The sequence below is a fragment of the Lepidochelys olivacea genome, assembly GCF_965140295.1.
Source record: "Lepidochelys olivacea isolate rLepOli2 genome assembly, chromosome: 11".
Taxonomy (NCBI): domain Eukaryota; kingdom Metazoa; phylum Chordata; order Testudines; family Cheloniidae; genus Lepidochelys; species Lepidochelys olivacea.
This window is the reverse complement of record NC_140421.1, coordinates 51,927,931-51,950,170: the sequence shown is the minus strand read 5'-3', so window position 1 is coordinate 51,950,170 and position 22,240 is coordinate 51,927,931. Positions and strand designations below refer to the sequence as shown.

The 22,240-nt window shown below is 40.8% G+C and overlaps 1 protein-coding gene across 1 annotated transcript in view; it reads left to right on the top strand.

The window, feature by feature from the left end:
• Positions 1 to 22,240, top strand: part of COL5A2 (collagen type V alpha 2 chain) — a 165,291-nt gene that overhangs the window by 130,894 nt on the left and 12,157 nt on the right. The window contains exons 34-50 of the mRNA XM_084643728.1: positions 654 to 761; positions 876 to 929; positions 5,804 to 5,857; positions 5,986 to 6,039; positions 7,229 to 7,282; positions 9,035 to 9,142; positions 9,247 to 9,300; positions 9,528 to 9,581; positions 10,907 to 11,068; positions 11,641 to 11,748; positions 12,919 to 13,026; positions 13,214 to 13,267; positions 13,624 to 13,731; positions 13,885 to 13,938; positions 15,594 to 15,701; positions 18,012 to 18,065; positions 19,788 to 19,895. Coding sequence (XP_084499854.1) covers positions 654 to 761; positions 876 to 929; positions 5,804 to 5,857; positions 5,986 to 6,039; positions 7,229 to 7,282; positions 9,035 to 9,142; positions 9,247 to 9,300; positions 9,528 to 9,581; positions 10,907 to 11,068; positions 11,641 to 11,748; positions 12,919 to 13,026; positions 13,214 to 13,267; positions 13,624 to 13,731; positions 13,885 to 13,938; positions 15,594 to 15,701; positions 18,012 to 18,065; positions 19,788 to 19,895 — 1,404 coding nt within the window. The remainder of the gene's footprint in view (positions 1 to 653; positions 762 to 875; positions 930 to 5,803; positions 5,858 to 5,985; positions 6,040 to 7,228; positions 7,283 to 9,034; positions 9,143 to 9,246; positions 9,301 to 9,527; positions 9,582 to 10,906; positions 11,069 to 11,640; positions 11,749 to 12,918; positions 13,027 to 13,213; positions 13,268 to 13,623; positions 13,732 to 13,884; positions 13,939 to 15,593; positions 15,702 to 18,011; positions 18,066 to 19,787; positions 19,896 to 22,240) is intronic.

The following is a 22,240-nucleotide window of genomic DNA, read 5'->3' as shown; positions in this document are numbered from 1 at the left end:
TTGTTCGGAGAATCTTGCCTATTTACAGTAAGTAACTGGGCAGCCCATATTGTTGCTATGGATACTTTGTGCTGCTCCACCAACACAGAGTAGCCCTGAGGCTGGTGTAGTTGGCCAGGAGAGAATCCCTTGGTAGTATAGAGCTGCCATAGCAGACCCTGTACCACCATGTTCTTTACAGAGGACATAAGAGGCACAGCTTGGAGGAAAGAGAGCACAACCAGGCCATCCCTGCCCTTGACAATCCCCAGGTCCGATAATTGGCCATTGGCAACTAGTGTAATGAATACTGATCTTATTTATTCCATGGAACCTGTCCACCATACAAGGATTCAGTTTGAGAAGGTTGCCTAGAGCCACTTCAGCATCCCTCCTCCATCCCACACTCCCGCAGCCCCATCCATTCATGCAACCAAGATTCATGAATAGTTTTTTCAAAACATGGGTGATAAATTCTAAAATCATTTAATAATTCAGCTCTGCAACTTTGTTTCCTGAAAAATGTTTGGATATGAACAAGAAAGAAGTTTAAGAGAAAATTGTTACTTGCAAGTGTCCTCCAGAGGCATACTCATAAGCATAGATGGTTCTTCACTCTAAAGACAAAGAGACCTCAACTTCATAGGAAGTAATTTGTTTTTTATTCATTTCAGGGTAGTCCAGGCCCCACTGGGACTCCTGGTGATCCAGGTCCTCCAGGTCTTCAGGGTATGCCTGGAGAAAGAGGTATTGCTGGAACTCCTGGTCCCAAGGGTGACAGAGTAAGTCTGTTTATCGTTGCTCCTTTAAATACTAAACAGAAGTACATCTCTCTTGATAATTCTGTAGTTGCACTGATATATAAATGACTTGGACTTTCTGGATACTCTCCATAGGGTGGTGTAGGGGAGAAAGGCTCTGAAGGTACAGCTGGCAATGATGGTGCAAGAGTAAGTAAACCCATTGCTCCTCTTAGAAATAGCTCCAAGTAATGGAGCTCCTAAGCAAGACAGTGTTTCTCAACTCCAAAAACAAACTATATTCAGCATCTAGACAATATGGGTTATCAGTTAGTTCCAGGAATTTAGAATATATGTTTGGAATGGAGAGGTGAGAACAAATCTTATCTCATCTTATCTTATCAGGAGTGTCTTCCCCACTGAAAGATACTGCAGAAAGGCAAGACACAGTTTAGAAAGATTAGGGACCCATTTTTACCCTTGACAATACCTATGCAACAACTTTTGAAGTCAGTGAGACTTGTGCATGCCGGTCTTTTTTTTAACTAGTTTTGCTCATTAATATATTTACACATACAAATAGAACTATCATTTACAGAGTGCAAAAATGCATGATATTTAAGGATGAGTACATTTCAAAATTGAGATGCAGTAGCAAATAGGAAGTTCATGCTAGTTCCATCATGCAGTCTGAAAGGTGTAGGCCTTAGAAAATTAAAACATAGTTAAAGTCCTTAGGTATATAATAATAAATAATTGTTAAAAAGGCACTCATACAGTTTTAAGCAAGCGGCAGACACCACTGATGTGGTTGACTTAATGTACTCGCTCTACACACACACACACACACACACACACACATCGCACATCATTGGAAAGCTTATTATATCTACTTTAAGATGCAGTATGATGTGGAGCTCTCACATGGTGCTGTTACCATAGAAATGGGGAAAAACAATGATACCATCAAAACATTTAAATGACTGCTTGGAAATATTTGCGTTCTTTTCTATTAGTTTCATGACTGTATGTACTATTTCAAGACATGAAATTGGATTTCTTTGTGATCTCAAAGCATCATAACAGCAATCTAAAGGGTAAAACAAAATCTAATAATAAATTTGTACAGATATCATTTGAATGTAATAGTGCTGGTGACGTTTCTAGTCAACATCAGTATCATCAACTTGTTCCTCAGTGTGATCTCTGTCCAGAGTGCGTGGATTACTACAGTCTTCGTTGTGTTGGCATGTACACAGTTCTGTGCAGGGAAGATTGTTATGACTACCAGACCCTGTTGATTGTGCAGCAACTGCTGCTGGATCAAATAAGGTCTTGTAGAAGCTCAGATGCCATGGGCCCTTGAAGAATACAGGGAGTAGTTTATCATTCAATTTTTCCACCATGTTGCAATGGCGATCCAATATCCAATTTACCTATGAGCAGAGACTTCCAAATCTTTGTTTGCCACTATGCTCTTTTGTCATGGTCTTCAAAACTTTCCTTGCATAGTGGGAGTTTGGCCAGTGACTTGTCCTTTTTGATGGGTAGGCCCAAGCAATTCAAGTCACTGTGGGTCTCTTTTTCTTTCTTGCTCTGATCATGCAACACTGCTGCAAACTTCCTTATTGCGGAAATGGTGGCTTGTTCATCACTTTCTCCCAATTTGGCAAGGTCTTTGAAGCAGTAAGTTCCCTTTGTTTTAACAACATTAAACACAGATTTTTTCCCCCCCAATATCATTAACAGGGATGACACAGAGTCACTCCCTGTTAATGCATGTACAGCAGGAAGTATGTTGCAGAAGTCAGGAGTAAGTGTGTCACAAATTGCATGCAGAGGCCTGATGTGATGCTTGTCAATTGTGTTGGTAATGAGGCCTGTTTCAATCCACGTTATGTATGTGTTCCACTTTTAGAAAATAGTGCACAGCAAGGACTAAGCCATCTGTATCACGTGACTTAATTACTAGCGTTCAGAAGCATCGTTGTGTCTGCTTCCTCTTGAGTACAAGTCTTGGGCTTCTTCAACACTTCTGTTGGTGATGGACTTTGGTACTTCTCCATTGGAAAAGCCTCCATCAAGAGGGAGTGTTTGTGTTGGGTCTGCTCCCTAGGTGCAATTTGAATCATATATTCATAGATGAATTTTACAAATGATTGATTAAATGGATGCTACATTTAGAAACTTTTTCCATACGGGCACAGGGCATCCACTAGTTACCTGGTATTTCTTGCATTCAGTCATAGAGCCTGTCCAGCACTGGCTTTCTACAGTTTTCACAGAGTTACTGTTGTCATATCTGTCAAATACTTTAATTACAGATGTAGCTTTATCAAATCCTTTTAGGACCTGCCTCAAGTAGTCAGCAGCTGATTCATTGAATTTTTGGAAATTGTCTCAAGCCATCATTTGTATGACAGTCCAGCCATGCAAAGCACAGTTGAATTACTTACCTGCAAGCATTTGATCTGCAGTACAAGCTGCTTACACATGAGATTCAACAAGGTCTAGCAACCCTACATCTCCACAAAAATTCCCAATACATGCAACAAAACAGCAAAGGGTATGTATTATATTGGTGCCAAGTTCATTTGGAGAGTCCATTTCACTTGCTGAGCAACAGCATAGGGCTGCCCACTTTTGATCTGAGTGGCATGCTGCTCTCCTAGAACAGCTGGTATTTCCTTTCATTTGATGATTGTAGTATAGACTGTGGCCATGTCAGGTAGTTTGGCATCCACAATAGGTGCCTGTGGAACTGTCATGTAGATGCTTTTCATGTAGATGCTTTGGTGCAAGCTTGTGATTGAAACTGGTCCAACATTGAATATTAACTATATCAACATCATCAAGGCAGTAGTTTTCAAAGACACCAGGAGAGATCTTTGACAGCATTCATTTGTAGGTGATGAGTTAATTTTCTCAAGTACTTTTTCATGGATGTGTTCTAGGTATTTCAAATGCTGCACACTGCATTAGTGACTCTGAGAGTTCATGGAGATTGTTCATTTTCTTTCCCATACTTGTGTGTTATTTCTTGTGATGCTGGACTATCTGCAGACTGTTCTTGAAATACCACATTTGCCATGGAATGGAAGGTATTATTTCCATCAGTAGTCTCTATGCTGATGTCTATATTATCATCTCCTTCATGGATGAGATTTGCACCAGCATGAAGTGGTACAATTCTGTTTGGAATGAACTCACCTCCTGGGTGTCTTTCTACTTCCGTTTTTGCAGCACTAGTGATGAGCTGCCTCAGCTGCCTAGTTATGCCTCATCATAACTGATACAGAATCCATGAGGGTGTAGTGTGTCAATTCAGTTGCAAGACCCAAACTCATGGTGCAGCTGTGCAGGAAGGCTTATGTGTAAAGGTGTGATCATTTTGGAACTTCTGCTGTAGCTCACGAAAGCTCATGCTCAAATAAATTGGTTAGTCTCTAAGGTGCCACAAGTCCTCCTTTTCTTTTTACTGAATTAAATCTGGTTTTAGAATATTTCAAAGCCTGGTACTGCATACATAGGCAATTGCCTACCATGCAGACTAGATGCTACATTGTATGTACAAAAGCTTACAGCTGGAGCATCTTTACATTAGGAATTTACGTACATTTTGTATCTACTCACTAAGCAATACGAGCCGTGGGCATGCAATCTGTTTCTACTGGTGTGCAACCTTCAGCGTGAGACTGATCTGGTCAGCAAATTTCAGTTGAAAATGTAGAAAAATGGTATAAACACTTGTGAGATACTTTGACAATTAAGAATATGTCGTGTGAAAACATTTTATGTTAGTATATTGCAAAATGTTGATATTCTGCCACATGTTAAACAGATTCATCATTTCTGAAAAAAGATACCTGCCCATACAAAACCAATTAAAATATTTTATACATTGTCATTTGGTAGCTTTGGCCAATAAAAGCCACATTACAGTGTTGAAATGGTCTTAAACGGTAAAAACTATCATCATAGTGATGTTGTAGTGTTTCTGGAACTGTGCAAAAAATGACATTTTCTCATTTTGGGTTCCATTGTTTCACCTTGTCTACAGGCTTATGACATCATTTGACAGCTCCACTTCATATCTTATCTAAACATACACACAATAAGCTTTCAAATGATATATGATGTGGTTTTTGTATTGTTTGAGTACATTAAACTCCAAAAGTAGGGCCCTTTTTGGGGAATTGCTGCACGCCTATTTGGGGCAGTGATCAAGTAAGTGTGAGTATGATGAACTAACTTCTAGATCCTTCTGCTGAAACACTTTTGCAGATGGCCTGTCAGTGGAGCATTGACAGTGATCAAATAGCTTTTCATTTTTAAATTTTCAATGTACTTATGTATCATGTGACACAGATAGCAGTGAAGCATTGTGGTATAGGGAGTTTTTATTACAGACAAATAATTTGACATTCTGCTTCCAGTGAAGGAAAATCATAATTGGTGTATCTAAGTATTCATAAAGGATATCTGGCTATTGTTGCAGGGTCATTAAATGTAGGTAATAGATTGGTCGGAGTGGAGAAATAGCTTGAAATCAATTATCCTACATGTCATACAAAAGGGAAAAAGGACATTTTTCAGGAGAGGTTGGTTGATAGGAATGAATGAGTCTTCATAAGTAATGGCTTTTTTTTCTTTAAAGAGTTAAGCACTTGGTAACAAGGAAGTGCAGCGGTCTGGCTGGCCTCTGTGCAAATGAGACAAAAGGTCTTTCTTCATGTCCTCCTGAAAAGAGAAAATAAAGAAAGGACTTTTTGATCATTAGGCCTTCTTCATAAATACTATGTAAAGGAAAAAAAATAAAGTCAGTCCAGAAAGAGCAGGGTTTTTAAGTGTGGACTGTATGGCTATGAAACGGAAGATAGTAAGTGTGTCTCAAAGAACAGGGTTACTTAGGCTGCAAGTACTAAATTAAAGCAAAGACCAAACAGAATTTCAAGGGTAAAGGGGAGTAATTTCAAGAATGCAAAAATGCAGAAGGAAACATTAAAATAAAATAAGTCTTGACCCTGGGAATTCTGAATCTTTACTCTTCTCACTGAAACATCTCCTATTGTTGTGTTCAACAGGGTCTTCCAGGTCCAATAGGTCCAATGGGTCCAGCAGGTCCCACTGGTGAAAAGGTAATAGGATTTTTATACAGAGCTACTTGGCATTTGAATTCTCCTAATAAAACCACATGTTATTTTTGTGTTTGCTGCTATTCTGTTAACTTATTTTGGAAATAACAACCTGTTAACTTTATTTAAAGGGTGAACCTGGTCCTCGAGGCTTAGTTGGCCCCCCAGGCTCCCGTGGAAATCCTGTGAGTAAACATCTCTGTCTTCTTCGTACCCAGTGTTACCAAATCTCATTATGGGGTGATATTTAACAGCATTTGTCATTGTTCATTGAATGCGGTCTCTAGTTATTTCTCTTTCCTGCTTTTATTCTTTCATCTTCTCCTCCTCTTTTCCTTGCACCCTTCAAAATACCAAATGGCTCTTCAGACATAACCTGCAGTTCTTGCCTTGCTACCGTGAACCCATAAAACTAACTGCAGCTGCAGACATTCAGATCTCATTTATCTGGTCATAGATGTCAGGGTAACCTGACAACAGAGCTACTATGGCTTTTCTTAAATCTGAAAACCTAGTGCCATATGCTCATTATTTTATTTACATGAGCCTTTTTTTAAAGCATACCTCTAACATTTTACTATATTTATGTATGTTAAGGAGGAGGAGGGATGAAAAGAAGTATAATAATTCCAATTACGTCATATTGTCCATTTCAGCATATTTCAGAGCTGGGGTTATTTTTGATTATCTGGGCATTATGGTCCCAGTCCCAGGGTCTGGCCATGGAGGTGTCACTGCAAAGGGGGTACCTTTGCACTCCCCAGTCCCTGATCCTGCTGTGGGTTAATTCAGCCCCTATCTTAAATTATAGCACATTATTACAAGTGTAAATTAGAGCAATTATTACACCACCTGGGGAGTGCTGGCAGTCAGCAACATTCAGGCACTCCCCTTCTCCCTTAGCCATACATAGTAAGGAATCCTCAGCTGTGTGCTTATGGTACTTTACAGCCCCTTTGGCCCCATAATTTTGGAATCACATGGGTAATGAAACTAACATCTATTTTTATTCCAATCTAACCAAATGGAATAATAGATCACATAAAATGTATACATTAGGCCAAATTCTGCTATCAATTACACAACAACAGAGAGCTGAATTTGGCCTACTGAGTTATTTAGTTACATGTGTACCTCAACTGGCTATTTTGTTAGTTTTAGAAGGATGTATTTCCAAAGGTATTTTACTTAGCCTTCCTAGTTATACCACATGACTCTTCTTAAAAACCCAGTTGTGCGATTATAGTTAATATAGTATGTATGTCATTATAATTATAACAGGAACCATTCTTCTGCACTTCTGTATAGGTTATACTCCATACAACAAGCCTTTTATACCACCTAAAACATAACCATTCTTAATTTCTTCACCAGGGTTCCCGTGGTGAAAATGGTCCAACTGGTGCTGTTGGTTTTGCTGGTCCTCCGGTATGTGTCGTATGATTCTAATCCATTTCCTTTCATCATAAACTATATTTAAATGCTGCTTAATCACTCTTGTTTAATGGATTCTAAACCATTTGGAAGTATTTCTGGAACAAAGTCAGATTTCTGTTTCAAAAAGAACTCTTCCTTCCCCCGCACCGATTATTTCATATAGAATAGTGAGACAGTAAATACTCCAGACAGTTGAAAATTATTTTGCTGACAAGATTATATCATTGTTAACTAGATTACATGTATTTTTAATGTACAAAAATGTTTCCTTTGAGATTAAAAAAGGAAAACCACAGAGTGTCATCCACTGAAAGGTAGTAGAGACGTGCAGTGGAGTTTGTGATACATGAGAAAATTGGCAAGGGTCTTCATGAAAATAATTGGGAGTTCTGAGAGTGCAACAACCTTTCCCGCAAGTCTGACACTGGCTCCTAGTGAGTTTCAGGGCACCTGGGAAATGGCCCCTTTCCTCCAAACAATGTATTGAACTTCCAGGAGAGAGAGGTAGGCATCTACTTCCCTTGGAAAAGAGGCAATAAAACAGGTAGTGAGAGTTTAATCCCTTAAATCTTTAGACATGTATGACATGGAGATGAAGACTGAAGAGAAATCCTAAGGTTTTAAGAAAAGAGAGAAATATAAACTAGGTTAGAAAACTTTTTTATGGAATATGGTTAACTGACTCCACAAAATTTCACATAAAACACTTCTGACCCAGTAAAGTGAAGGACATAAATCCACACCTTGTAGAGGTCAAGCACAGGAGTTTATTACGTACAGCGCTGACGGAGTGTCACCTTGCTTATTAGGCTCAGAGACACTGTCAATCAGTTAATTACAATGGAATATATGGATTTTCCGTGGGTGGGGGAAAGTGACGGGGTAGGCAGTCCCACACCCCCGGATAGATCTAGCAACAAGACATGACAGCATACTAACCAATGGTGAAAGATTACATAATGTCTCCGCCCATGGTCTCAAGTTGACAAATTAACATTTAATATTTAATTAGTACTTTAATAAATGTATTAGTATAAAATATATATGTTGAATTCTGATTTGGGGTCCATAGGAATAAAGTAGCTCCTTTGATTGTCCAACAGGTACATATCTAGGGGTAAAAGCAAAGAAACAGTGAAAGATTTGGCAATAAAGATTGTCTTTCAAGTTGTTCATTTGTGTTTTAAGGCAGACATTGGTCCCTGGGAAAGGGAGGTGGGAGGAGGCCATATCTTATACTGAAATGCTTGAACCTTTCATAAACTCAAGGTTGGATGTGTGGGAAGAACAGAAGAAACTAACACAACAGAAACAGGGCTTCTTTGTTCTACTTGCAACTTTGAATAAGACACAATTATTTCCCCCAACATCTGGCATTTTCCTGACCAGGCATATCTTAGCAAAAGCAAGGTTATCTTTTGGTTATTCTGCTTTCTCTTAGCTAATCACTATTTGCTAGGCCTCTGACCCCTTGACCAAACTCTGGACTTTGGGTCTGTACACAAATCCATATACCAGGTTATTACATCAGCAATGGATTTTAACACTTCATAAAGTCAGTGGCAAACTATTACAATTTACTTTTGCTGTCCCATTAAGCTAAGGTTCTAGTCAATGTGCTGGACTGATTTGTTCGCCTCTCTTTTAATGTGGCAAAGGTTCCCATAGTGTATATTGACTATCAAATAGGAAAGGTGTGATGTTCTCAAACCTGATCTGACTTTTTTATATTATTTTTCATAGGGCCCTGATGGTCAACCAGGTGTGAAAGGTGAACCTGGGGAACCTGGACAGAAAGGGGATGCTGGATCCCCAGGACCACAGGGCCTTTCTGGTTCTCCTGGCCCACCAGTAAGTGAAAAAGCAAAGTGAAGGAAAACAATGACCTGTGTCAATTTTTCTCATTTTAAAAGTTCTTTGCTGTTCATTATGTCCCATCTGTTTGCCATTTTTAGGGTCCTCATGGTGTTCCTGGTCTAAAAGGTGGTCGAGGTACTCAGGGTCCACCCGTAAGTACTTTGTTTTTTTGTAAATTAGTTGGATTAATGCAATAGCACCATTTTACATTGGGGCATAGGTTTAATTTTGGTGGAAATATTTAAATCTTTCTTAATCTGAGTTGTATTGCATATTCAATAATTAGATCAGTTGTAGTTGATTGCTCAGTGAGCTGAGAATATTTCATGTAACCAGTGCCAGATTTCTTTCTAGTGCTTATATCAAAATGTATTTCTAGGGTGCGACAGGATTCCCCGGCTCTGCTGGACGAGTTGGACCTCCCGGACCCACTGTAAGTCAATTTGAGATTTATTCTTATGGGTACATTTTATAAAATGGAAGTTAGAAACCTGAACAAATCAGAGAATTATAAACGTTGGAACTTGTAAAGACCTACAGTATTCAAGGCCTGATCTTGTGCACATTGAAAGTAATAGTGTGCTTCCCTTGACTTCAGTGTGTGCAGGATTAGGTGGTAAATCAAACAAAGCCTTTTAATTGTTGGTCTGATCCAATGCCTGTTGAAGTCAGTGGAAGTCTTTCAGTTTATTTAAGTGCACTTTGGGTCAGGCCCTGAGATAGTAAAACTGTTCTTGGTTGAACTGTTCACTTGCAGTTAAATTTAAAAAAAAATCCCAGGTTATGCACTTCGTCCTTCCTTATAATTCTTGGTGTTGAGGGAATTTTCTGTACAAGCAACAGGGCCTTTCTTGTGCCAGCTCATTAGTGAAATTGCTCATACAGTAGATTTTTTAAAAATGACAGAGAAGGCAAAAAGTGCATCTTATGTTTAAACTTTTCTCAGTGACACTGTGGTTAAAGAATTACATGTAATTTCCCCCTGTGTGACTTGACAAATCTGTCTTTGTGTATTAATAGTGTATTAATGACAAATAACAAATTTGCTCAAGTTCATTTTGTGGCCGTCACATGCAGTGGAACAAGTGAAGTGATGTCAAAGCACATTTGTTAATATAACATATGCTCTGTATAAACAGGAATGTACTTTGCCATCCTTTGAAGAAATGTCAGGGATCCATGCACAAACACAGTATTTTATGTTATCCCTCAGACCTCCCATAACATGACTGCCATTTTAGATTTTCTTCTTAAAGAGGGAAATTCCCAGGACTGATCTAATTCCTGTTATGTATAAGTCACTTTGGGCTCTTTTGGGATGAAAGACATAACATAAATGTAAGAAATTACTTTAAAAAAATGAGAACTGATCATGTTCAATGGCATCAAAATAATTTACCGTCTATGGAAAGTGAGTGAAAAATGGATACAAAATGCTATCACTGGTGTGAGTAGAGAAATTTTGAATGAATATTTGTGGAATTTTATGGCACTAATTGTCCAGCTCTAGGTAGAATAATTCCTTCTTTAGAGGAGGGAATCCAAAATGGCGTGTGAGGCATGAAACTTGGAGATCATTTGCAAGTCTTAGGAGTTTATCACACATTATTAAAGAGAAAGCACTGTGTTAGCTGTTATATGATAACATTATGTTCACACCCTGGTCCTTCCTTTGTACTCATTTATTTTTAGTTAATCAGAACCCAGTCCTGATTTGATCAGAAATCTATTGTAATCGGGGTCTTTTAATGTTGCTAGGGAGCTCCGGGGCCTGCTGGGCCTATTGGTAACCCAGGAAAAGAAGGCCCTCCAGGTCTTCGTGGTGATCCAGGTGCTCATGGTCGGGTGGGAGATCGAGGACCAGCTGGGCCACCTGGTGGCCCTGGAGACAAAGGAGACTCAGGGGAAGATGGGCAACCTGTAAGTGCTTTTGTCTTTATATTTGCTTTTTAGCCACACAGCTTTTTAATGAAATTTATTGAAATCCTCAGCCTTTGTACCTTCTTGAAACAAGAATAGAATCTACAAGTGCACAGCATATGTTCCATACAGAATGTAGCTTTAAATGCATTTTCACTTTCTATAGCATCTTCTGAGTTTCCACACTCTGCTTCATGTCGCCTTTTGCACCTTCCGCGCACACCCAATGCATATTTCAGATGTAAAAGTAACAGCTCTTAGTGGATCCCAAACATTCATTTTTATTCATGTTTTCTTTGAACTGCATTTTCCAGTTGCATTTTAACTCCTTTGACCTTTGGAGTTAATTTTACACATTGTCCTGTCTGGACACTTTAGGCCTGATGGCAAATATAACTCATCACCGACCAGTTGTGCACATTGTCATAATATTGCTTCATGTAAAAAAGAGATTTCTGTGGTGGTAACTCTTTCTAGATTAAGTTAAATTCTAGAGATTCTGCCTTATTATTATCGTTATTGATTCTGAAAATTATGATAACACTGTTGTATGTATTCTTTGTCAATTTCAGGGCCCAGATGGCCCCCCAGGTCCAGCTGGAACTACTGGTCAGAGAGGTATTGTTGGTATGCCAGGTCAGCGAGGTGAGAGAGGCATGCCTGGCCTGCCTGGCCCTGGTGTGAGTAGTAATGCGGTCAATATTTCACCTAGCAACACTGTCTGAAGTATTTTGCTCATCTTTGTGATACTATGTGCCTTCTTCCTAACTCCTACACTCAAACAGGACAATATTAGAGGGTTTTAATTGTGTAAAGAATCAGTGGCATTGTGTCTACAGGTATGGTTAATAACTAAACCACACATACATGGCATGGAGAATGGAACCCACCAGACAAACACCTTGTCCATCTGAGCTAAAAGGGAATCTTTAGTTGTAGTGAAGCTTCTGGCCAAAATGTTCCAAATCAGGAACGTCTTATTAGGCATCAGCACCTTTAGAAATCAGACCATTCACTTAGGTGCCCAAATAAGAACTCAAGTCTGAACATTCTGACTTTTGTCTTTTAGCCCAGATACTACAGGCTAACAAAGTCGCTTGAGCAAGCTGAAATTCTGCTAAGCAGTGAACAATGGACCCATACCATGTAATCAGTAGTTACAATTGTCAATGAACTCTAGAACTTCCAAAAGTTCTGGTTTTTTTCTTTGTAGAATTCATACAGTTTGAAAGCTTGGTGAGGGGGGAAAAAAAGCATCTCCTTTAGTGTAGTGATTATCAAAGGGGATGGCATTCAAGAGAAACTTGCTTATGCAGTTATACAAGCAGTTTACAAGCAACTGGAGCTTGTCCCAAGGTTACTAATCAGAAATTATGTTGGTCTGGAGATGGATTGTCTGGCTCAATGAAAGTTCAAGCCAACAGTTGTGTTTAAGCTGCTTTAAATTATGCTGGAGGCTGGTTAGGCTCCCAGTTGGTCCAACAATCCAGGGAGCGTTAGTCCACCATGGAACTTGCATAACATAACAAAGGATCTGGTCCTTTTAAAGCTCCAATCAGAAATGCTGACCTCAAAGCACAGTTCCTAGTCAATAAAAGACTACTCCACTAGGTTGGTTGGTTAATTTTAAAAGCACAATTAAATTGCTTAGTACTGTACAACAAATCAAAAGGATATTCAAAATCTGTTAGATCACATTCTTCCATCCTGAAGTTTTGAAAGCTACACATGTTGGTAGTGCTTAAGACTGGATTCATAACTATAAAATTTAACAACTGGCGGTCTTTTCTATTGAGTTCTCTTTGTTTCATTACATTACATGGTTGATAAGGTATTTCTTATCTTTTTAGGGTACACCAGGAAAACAGGGTTCAACAGGGCCACCAGGAGATAAAGGTCCCTCAGGGCCTATTGGTCAAGCAGGTGCCACTGGTCCAGTAGGTGAACCTGGTCCAGAAGTAAGTATTGTGGCCTAGTAACAGGCAAAAGTAACAGACTTGCTGTAATTATGGCCTAGAGACATAGAAGTTAGAGCTGAGAAAGACCTGCTAGTTTCTAGTCCATCTTTGGGCAAATATAACATTGTTCCCTGCAACTCACACAGTTAACTAAGCATGGTCCTATTTTTACCTTTCACACTTCTAGGGCCCTGCTGGTAATGATGGTACTCCTGGACGAGATGGAGCTGTTGGAGAACGTGTAAGAATACATTATTAGTGTTAAGCCATTGCTGTAAATCTCCATTCTTTTCTGGGTCTGTGGCAGATTCTTTCCCTTGCATGGCTCCTAGGGTTCCCCAAACAGAGAGCTTGTGGTAAATCCACATTCTAATCCCAAACCAGGACTCTGATGGGCTGCAAGAGGACACAGATTTCAAAGCTGGGGAACCCTAGCTAAAATCGTCCTTCCCATGGGAGCTCACTCTTGAGAACTGACAGCAAGAATATTCCAACTAATCATAATAGTTTTACTAACCCATAGAGATAGAAAAATCTATTGATGTAGTCTGATCCCATTTTTTAAATACACAGTAAGTAAATTGTGGTGATTTGTAGGGTGATCGTGGTGAACCTGGACCTGCAGGTTTACCAGGTGTGCAGGGTGGCCCAGGAACTCCAGGACCAGTTGGCCCTACAGGAGAAGCAGGGCAAAGAGGTGAACCAGTAAGTAGGGACTTCTTTCAGATTTTTTTACAAGTTTTATGTATGGTTGTATTATGATTTTGGACATATTCCATGAAAGGATGTATGCTGTACAAAGATGTATAAAGGTATGCTGAATTGCTTCCTGTAACATGTCCATGCATTTCCATGCAGGGCTCTCGGGGTCCAGTGGGTCCATCTGGTCGTGCTGGAAAACGAGGCTTGCCTGTAAGTTTTGTGCGATTGCTTTACTATTGCCCAAACCAAATTATTTTTACATTAAATGTTACCAAAAGGGCAAGGAAAGCTAGATTTAGAATCCTGAATAATGACTTGAGCTTTAGAGAGCTGACTCCTAATGAATAGCGAACATTTTCTGAGTTATATAATCCTTTTAGATTCACCAGCTGGTTGACTATGACAGTGAATTGTCTGTAAAACATGACTGAACAGAGGTAACAAGAAGCTTCAAATTTTCTTTACTTGCATGATGCAACAGAGAGTGGCCAAGCAGGTGGTATTTGGACCTGAATTAGCTTAGGTCTAGGCTTTGTGTTTCACAGATTGAGGTCAAATCAGGATTTGGATTCAGGTTAGAATTTTATGATGCTGAAATATCATGTGGTGTTCTCGAGATTTCAGACTAAAATGGCAGAAATATTACAAAATCGGCTGTTCTCATGAAACAAACTTATTAATATCATGAAATTTTGCTGCAGCTGAACTGGAGCTGAAAATATATGACTTCCAGTTTTTGATTATAGGCAAAGATGTTATAGGAGTTCAGGCTTGGAACCAAGATTCAGGCTCTCACCCCCAAAATTCAAAGGGGGTTCAAATATGAGAATCCAGTTTTGACATTTCTAATTGGAAGACATAGGTGAAGAAGGAAAAGCAGAGAATGCTTGACTTTTTCTAAAGGTTCACTCTGTTTTCAAGATGTAGATTGTTCAGTATCTAAAACTCACTGAAAATTATTACAGGTTTCAGAGTAGCAGCCGTGTTAGTCTGGATCCGCAAAAAGAAAAGGAGGCCTTGTGGCACCTTAGAGACTAACAAATTTATTTGAGCATAAGGTTTCGTGAGCTACAGCTCACTTCATCGGATCCGATGAAGTGAGCTGTAGCTCACGAAAGCTTATGCTCAAATAAATTTGTTAGTCTCTAAGGTGCCACAAGGCCTCCTTTTCCTTTTGAAAATTATTATAAATTTCAAATGCTGTTCTTAGACTAGCATGAGATTTAAACTGGAAAATGTAATATTAAAAGTGTAAGCCAAAGAAATATTTTGAATGATTTTAACCAGTTTAAAAAGTGTAAACGTTTCAAGAACTTGGAGTTAAATAATTATTGAACAAACTCATTTGAGCATCTTGAGTCCAAATACTGTAGTGCCTACTCAGGCAAAAATCCCATTGATGTTTCAAATGTAAGTTTACTTTAATAAAGACTGCAGGAGCCTTTGGGTATGTAGCTAGTTGTGAGAAGTGGAGACACTTTCTTCCTGATAGTGAAAAAAACAGGCTTGTAGATACAAATATATGGAGGTCATCTTTACTCATAACATTTCAGTCCTCTCCATAACAATGCTTCCCACTTTCAAGCATGGAATGAATATTGATATAAGTATATAATATTATATAATATCTTTACTATTCTTAGTAGCAATATTTTTGAATGTATGAAATAGATAGGTAAACAGTAAAGACTAATTTTACTGTAACCAACTCTATTTTATTTAGGTATGTGGCATTTTCTAATATGTAAACGTAGCCTGCTGCTTTCTGCCTTTAGAAGTGAACAGTGTCAGACAATAGTGTCCAGAGAAAAGTAAGGTTTGTTCTTAGTTTAGAATCCTCTATTTGACTGTTGTTGTACCTATAGGGTCCCCAAGGTCCTCGTGGTGACAAAGGTGACAATGGAGACCGAGGTGACAGGGGCCAGAAGGGTCATAGAGGTTTCACTGGTCTTCAAGGTCTTCCTGGTCCTCCTGTAAGTTGTTTTAGTTAATTAGCAAGAAAAGAAAAGAATAATAACACATCTGTTAAGACTTTGATATTAAAAATGAACCAAAGGGAAAATCTGCACGGTGTATTACAATAAATATGCTTTCCAGACAGCCTCTCTCTGGTGCCCTGGCTGTCTGTAGTTTCCAATATATATATTATACATTGCTAATATCAATGCAATAAATTGTTAAATTTACTTCTTGTTCCCCATCCATCAAGTAGATTTATGCAAATTCTAACTTCATGTGAGTCAACCTGAGCAGTCTGCATGCTGCTGCTGCTGCTGTAAGCATTGGTATTAATATTAATGTTAGCATACAAAATATGCTCGGGAATGTACAAACATATAGAAAAACATGGTTCTCTTCCCCAAAGAACTTACCATTTAAGAAGCAGTAACTTTTGTACACAAGATAGAAATCTGTGTGGTTTTTGTTGATATTGGTAATTATAAATAATTTGTGATTTTTGTTCCATGCACAGCTGATGCCACAGTACTTTTAGTGCATTTGTTAGCAGTTCTGCTCTATCAAAATTATACAGCATGAACCAGTGTGCACCTGGCCCTGCATGTGTCAGAGGCTCAACTCTTAGTGTCCTTGTGCAGAGGCTGAGTGCAATCATAGTTCTTGTGATCAGGGAAGCAAACCCAGCAAAGTGCTCAGCATCTCGTAGTTAGATGTTGCGCCCCCTCAGCTCCCCAAAATATTCCAACCCTCTCTGCCTCCTCAACAAACTTCCTTTGTCTTCTTTGTCTTCACCTTATTCTGTTAGTTGCAGTCAGTGGCTCTTGTTCTTCATCTCCAAGCGTTCCTACTGAGTGTTTCTCCCAAGCTGACCCTGACCTTTCTTGTGTCCTCCTTCAGCATCTTAAACTACCTTTTTCTGGGTCTTCCTCCTGGTCTTTGTCCTTATCTTCATTTAACATGGATTCACATTGCAGCGATCAATCCACTGGGGGTCAATTTAGCGGGTCTAGTGAAGACCTGCTAAATCGACCACCGATTGCTATCCCATCGACTTCGGTACTCCACCGGAATGAGAAGCATAAGGTAAGTCAACGGGAGAGTTTCTCCCGTCAACCTAGCGTGGTGTAGACACCGCAATAAGTTGACCTCAGGTTTGTCAACTCCAGCTACATTATTCACATAGCTGGAGTTGCGTAACTTAGGTTGACTTAGTCCCATAGTGTAGACCTGCCCTAGATCTTGTACTCTCTGGCCAACATATCCCAGGTCTCGTCATCTCAACAAACCTGTGGAGCAGAGAGCACAGACTACCCTGAAACTTAAAACTCTTCTAAAAGACACTTAAATATTACTGTGATTCATAATATATAAAACAAAAAAATTAGTTAGTTCAGGTAAAATAGATGTAAGTGGGAATTGAAAGTGCTCAGCATCTCGTGGGCTCAGGCATAGGGAATGAGTATACGATTCTTGGATTGCCAATGGCTATGAACTCCAAAGAAAGGAAAGATCCATGGATACCCCCACCCACCCGGGGGTGCACTGGCCCAGTGCCTGGGGGAGCACAGGAGCATATGCTGTACTCTTTCAAATGGTGTTGTAGCAGCTGTGCCTCTTCAGTAATCACCCATATTGTAGCCAGTGATAGAAGAACCACTGTCCAGAAGTATAGATACTCTTTTTGGCTGTTTAAATAGGCACGCAGAAGTTCAGATGCTTCTCAAACATCCTATTTGAACTCTTTAAGGTACAGGCATCATAATAAAATCCTGATGAGAATGGTCTTTCTCATTAAACTTTGTTTATACGGGACTTGCAGTACTTTTTGATTTCAGCTGCAGGGTATGTCCTGGTCCTAGCCAAAGGCAAAAGGAAAACAAATAGGCAAAACAACCAAACCGAAACTTCTTCCCAATTCAGAATCGCATCAGTTGGTTTTAGCTTTGGATAAAGATTCTGGCTGGTTCCTCTTTTCCTTCTATTGTTTTGCCAACCATATTAATATTGGACAATACTGAACTAAGGACTTTCTGTGCATGGTACCTCAGACATAATTTTGTGTGTGGATTTGTACTAGTGTTAAAAACTTTACTTATCTTACTGATAACCATTTTTTTTGTGTCACCGTAGCAAAAGAGAATAATACATTGAGACTTAAAAGTGCACAATGATTGAGAACTCAGAGGGAAATTGCTACATATGTTTCCTGGGCACATCCTGGCTCACTTTGACAATTATAGCTTTATAAGTTTACACAACATTTCTTTAAAGATAATCTGATGTTGAATTTAAAATATAATAAAAATATAATTTTTTCTGCTTAGGGTCCCATTGGTGAACAAGGCAGTTCTGGGGTTCCAGGTCCTTTTGGCCCTAGAGTGAGTACATTGTGTTATATATAAGTGTATGAAAACAATCAAATTTCTGTTTACAGTTCACTGTTAGGCAGATAAAGTTTGTTGATCTTAGCCTAAAATAACTTCATGTAATGACAGGTTTCAGAGTAGCAGCCATGTTAGTCTGTATTCTCAGAAAGAAAAGGAGTACTTGTGGCACCTTAGAGACTAACCAATTTATTTGAGCATAAGCTTTCGTGAGCTACAGCTCACTTCATCGGATGCATAAAGTGGAAAATACAGTGAGGAGATTTATATACACACAGACCATGAAAAAATACACATTGTAAGGAGAGTGATCACTTAAGATGAGCTATTACCAGCAGGAGAGTTGGGGGGAGGGAGAAAACCTTTTGAAGTGATAATCAAGGTGAGCCATTTCCAGCACATTTCCAGGAGTTAACAAGAACGTCTGAGGAACAGTGCGGAGGGGGGAGGAAGAAACAAGGGGAAATAGTTTTACTTAGTATAATGACTCAACCACTCCCAGTCTCTATTCAAGCCTAAGTTAATTGTATCCAATTTGCAAATTAATTCCAATTCAGCAGTCTCTCGTTGGAGTCTGTTTTTGAAGTTTTTTTGTTGAAGGATAGTCCCTTTGAGATCAGAAATCAAGTGACCAGAGAGATTGAAGTGTTCTTCGACTGGTTTATGAATGTTATAATTCTTGACATCTGATTTGTGTCCATTTATTCTTTTACGTAGAGACTGTCCAGTTTGCCCAATGTACATGGCAGAGGGGCATTGCTGGCACATGATGGCATATTTCCCTTTGTTTATTCCTCCCCCTCCCCCCCACTGTTCCTCAGACGTTCTTGTTAACTCCTAGAAATGTGCTGGAAATGGCCCACCTTGATTATCACTTCAAAAGGTTTTCTCTCCCCCCACCCCACTCTCCTGCTGGTAATAGCTCATCTTAAGTGATCACTCTCCTTACAATGTGTATTTTTTCATGGTCTGTGTGTATATAAATCTCTTCATTGTATTTTCCACTTTATGCATCCGATGAAGTGAGCTGTAGCTCACGAAAGCTTATGCTTAAATTAATTGGTTAGTCTCTAAGGTGCCACAAGTACTCCTTTGCTTCTTATCTTATTCTCTTTCACTGAGGTAAATTCTATTGTTTAATAACTGACGTAGCAAAAACTTTTACAGACGTATACTTGTTAGTCATCTTCTGTTTGGCTAGCCACTGCACACCTCACAGCTGGAGCACAACTCTGCTCTTCCTAGCAATAACCCCCACAACCTCCCTGTTTGGTGATCATCCTCACCAGGGGAGCATCCCTCACTCCCACTCACTCTCACACTCTTCCCCAGCATCCAACCCTACAACGTGGAGCCATCAGCAGGTAAACCCTTGGCTGGTCCCCTGCCTTCAGTCGTTTCTGGCCCTTGGTTCTGACTCTCCATCATAGAAGTCAGCAGGCAACTCCCTCTGCTGTTCTCTGGCCTTCAGCCCTCCTATCTGGCTCTATGGCATAAGGCTGGAGAAATTCAGAAGTACCAGTATATGGTAAAATTCAGCTACCTTCTGAACTTCAGACAAAAGACAAGTTACTACTTTTAAATTAATTACTTTTCAAAAATCACGGGATTGCTTCAGGAGGAGATATTATTTACATTTAATATAAAAGGCATTTTAGTAAATTGGCTAATATGATTGTTATTAAAACCAATCTTTAATTCTCTAATTTTATTCAGGGCCCTCCAGGTCCAGTTGGTCCTTCAGGCAAGGATGGAAGTCCTGGACCACATGGGCCACTGGGACCTCCCGGTGTAAGAGGAAGTCTAGGAGAAGCAGGTCCTGAAGTAAGTTCATGGAACTTTGGGGAGATAAGCTGCCTTCTGGTATTCTCATGTTAAAACTCATAGGAGCACTCTATAAAATTGATCTTAGATTTATGAGTAATGCCTAATGACAGATTAGTGTTTCTTAACTGCTTATAACTCCACAAATAATCTATATGATAGGGTTTTAGCCATGACATTTGTGAACTGAAATATAATATGTTATGTGTTTCCATCAAAAGCTACTCTGGAAGTTAGAGAAAGAGATGTGCTAGTTAAGTTAGTTAGGTCTCTAGAATACACTTTCCAGTGAGCTATCCTGTCTAGTTCCAAATGACTCCAGAAATTGGACTTTCACCACTTCCCCGGGGAGCCTATTCTACACCCTCATAAATCTTAGAGAATTTCTTCTGATATTGATTCTAATAGTTCTTCTTTGAGTGCTTGCTCATGTTGATTCCATTCTAGGTGTGTGAGCGCCCACTTGTGCGGCCATTGGAGATTTTTGTCTTAGTGGTATCCGTAGGACCAGCTGTGGCGCCCCCTTGAGAGACGCGGTTATGTGTCAGTATATCAGGAGCCACCGGCCCTACACCCTCTCCGTTCCTTCTTACCACACATGGTGGTTAGTCAGAGCACTTTTCCTTGCATAGCAAGGGCTAGCGTTTTCGTCTCTTCTGACTTCAAGTCTTAGGGCCTTGTAAATAGTTGTTTATAGTAGTTAGTGTTAAGTAGTTGTTAAGCGTAGTTAGGAGTTAGAAGTTCTTTGGGGTGTGAGCCCTGTGCAGACTGTAACAGGCCTGTGCCTGTAACTGATTCCCGTAGCAGCTGCCTCAAGTGCTTGGGGGAATCATATGTGAAGGACAAGTGTCATAGTTGTAAAAAATTTCAACCCAGGACTCAGAAAGAGCAGGATATTCATTTGCGGACTCTCCTCATGGAAGTTGCCCTTTGTCCAGCTTCTGAGTCATCCTGCCAAGACTCGCCTAGTACCTCGGCCTTGGTGCCTAGCGCACCCTTTGCTCCAGTGTCCAGAAAGAAAATGAAGCACGGCTCTCCGGCACCGGGCAAGAAAAACCATGGGGCATCGGGCAAAGGACCCAGTTTGGGCCGCCCTGCCACTCCGGAGCCACGAGGACATGCCTCTCTGGTCAGGGCCCTTAGCCCCTTAAAGGATCCACCACCAACTCCCAGGAGCGGTAGTGGACCCAAATGTCTGATGGCATCAAAGCCTTCCAAAGCTCCCCCGGCACTGAGAGAGCAGAGGCCTCTGCCCACGCCGCAGGAAGCACCAAAGGCTCCCTACAAGGACAAGCCAGCCACCGATCCCCCGAGAAAGGCAGTGCTCTCCATCTCCTCGCCGCAGATCTCTGGCGTTGCAGCCCAGATTCTCTGGTGCTTGTCACTGGCACCGTGATTGTGGTCCCCGCCATCTTGATGCGGATCGCCTTGAGGGAGGCGCCAGTCTCCGTTCCACCAGCACCATTCGCCTTCCTGCTGGTCGTCCTCTCAGCGCAGATCTCGGTCACCTGCAACGTGGGAGCGCTCCCCATCATGATTTTGTTCCCCCCCAGCCCCGGTCCTCTCAATACGAGCGCCGATCCGGCCACTCCAAACACTGGTCTCTGGTGGCAACGGTCAGCAGGCAGACACAGGCGGTGATGGCCCCACTGTGGTCTCCATGAGGGGATTCCTCTGGCACACAAGGGCAGTTCAGCCCCTTGCCAAGACCCCACTGGCACAATTGGGCACCTGAGGCCGCATCAACATCTATGGCGCTACCTTGGCAGCACAGCCAGTGGCCAGTGCCATGGCCCTATTGGAGTGCGTGGGGCATGCTGGTGATGACGATGCCCCCTTTGCACTGCTCATCTGCCACTGCCTCGGAGCAACAGCTGGCGGCACTGGGATCGCTGTGTGAGACTCGCTCGGTGGTCAGGGTAGAGGAGACAGCGCCCACCCCAAAAACCCCTCCCTCATGGGGGATAATGCTCTGGAGCCTCCCCTGGTGGTACAGTCCTCATCCCTGGATGAGGTAGTCGCGGGACCTTCAAGGGCCAGCCTGCCAGGCAATTTTAAGGAACACCAGGCTCTGCTTTGATGGGTGATCAAGAACTTGGGCCTAGAGGTGGAGGAGAAGTCTGAGAAGATGGACACCTTGTTCAATGTCCTCTCAGCCTCTACCTCAGCATGTGTTGCACTTCCAGTGCATGACGGGGTCCTGAAAATTGCCAAGACCCTCTGGCAAACCCTGTTGTCCATCCCTCCCACCTCCAAAAGGGCTGAAAAGAAGTACTTTATCTTGGCCAAAGGGTTTGAGTATGAATTTACCCACCCACCTCCGGGCTCGCTGGTTGTCTCTGCGA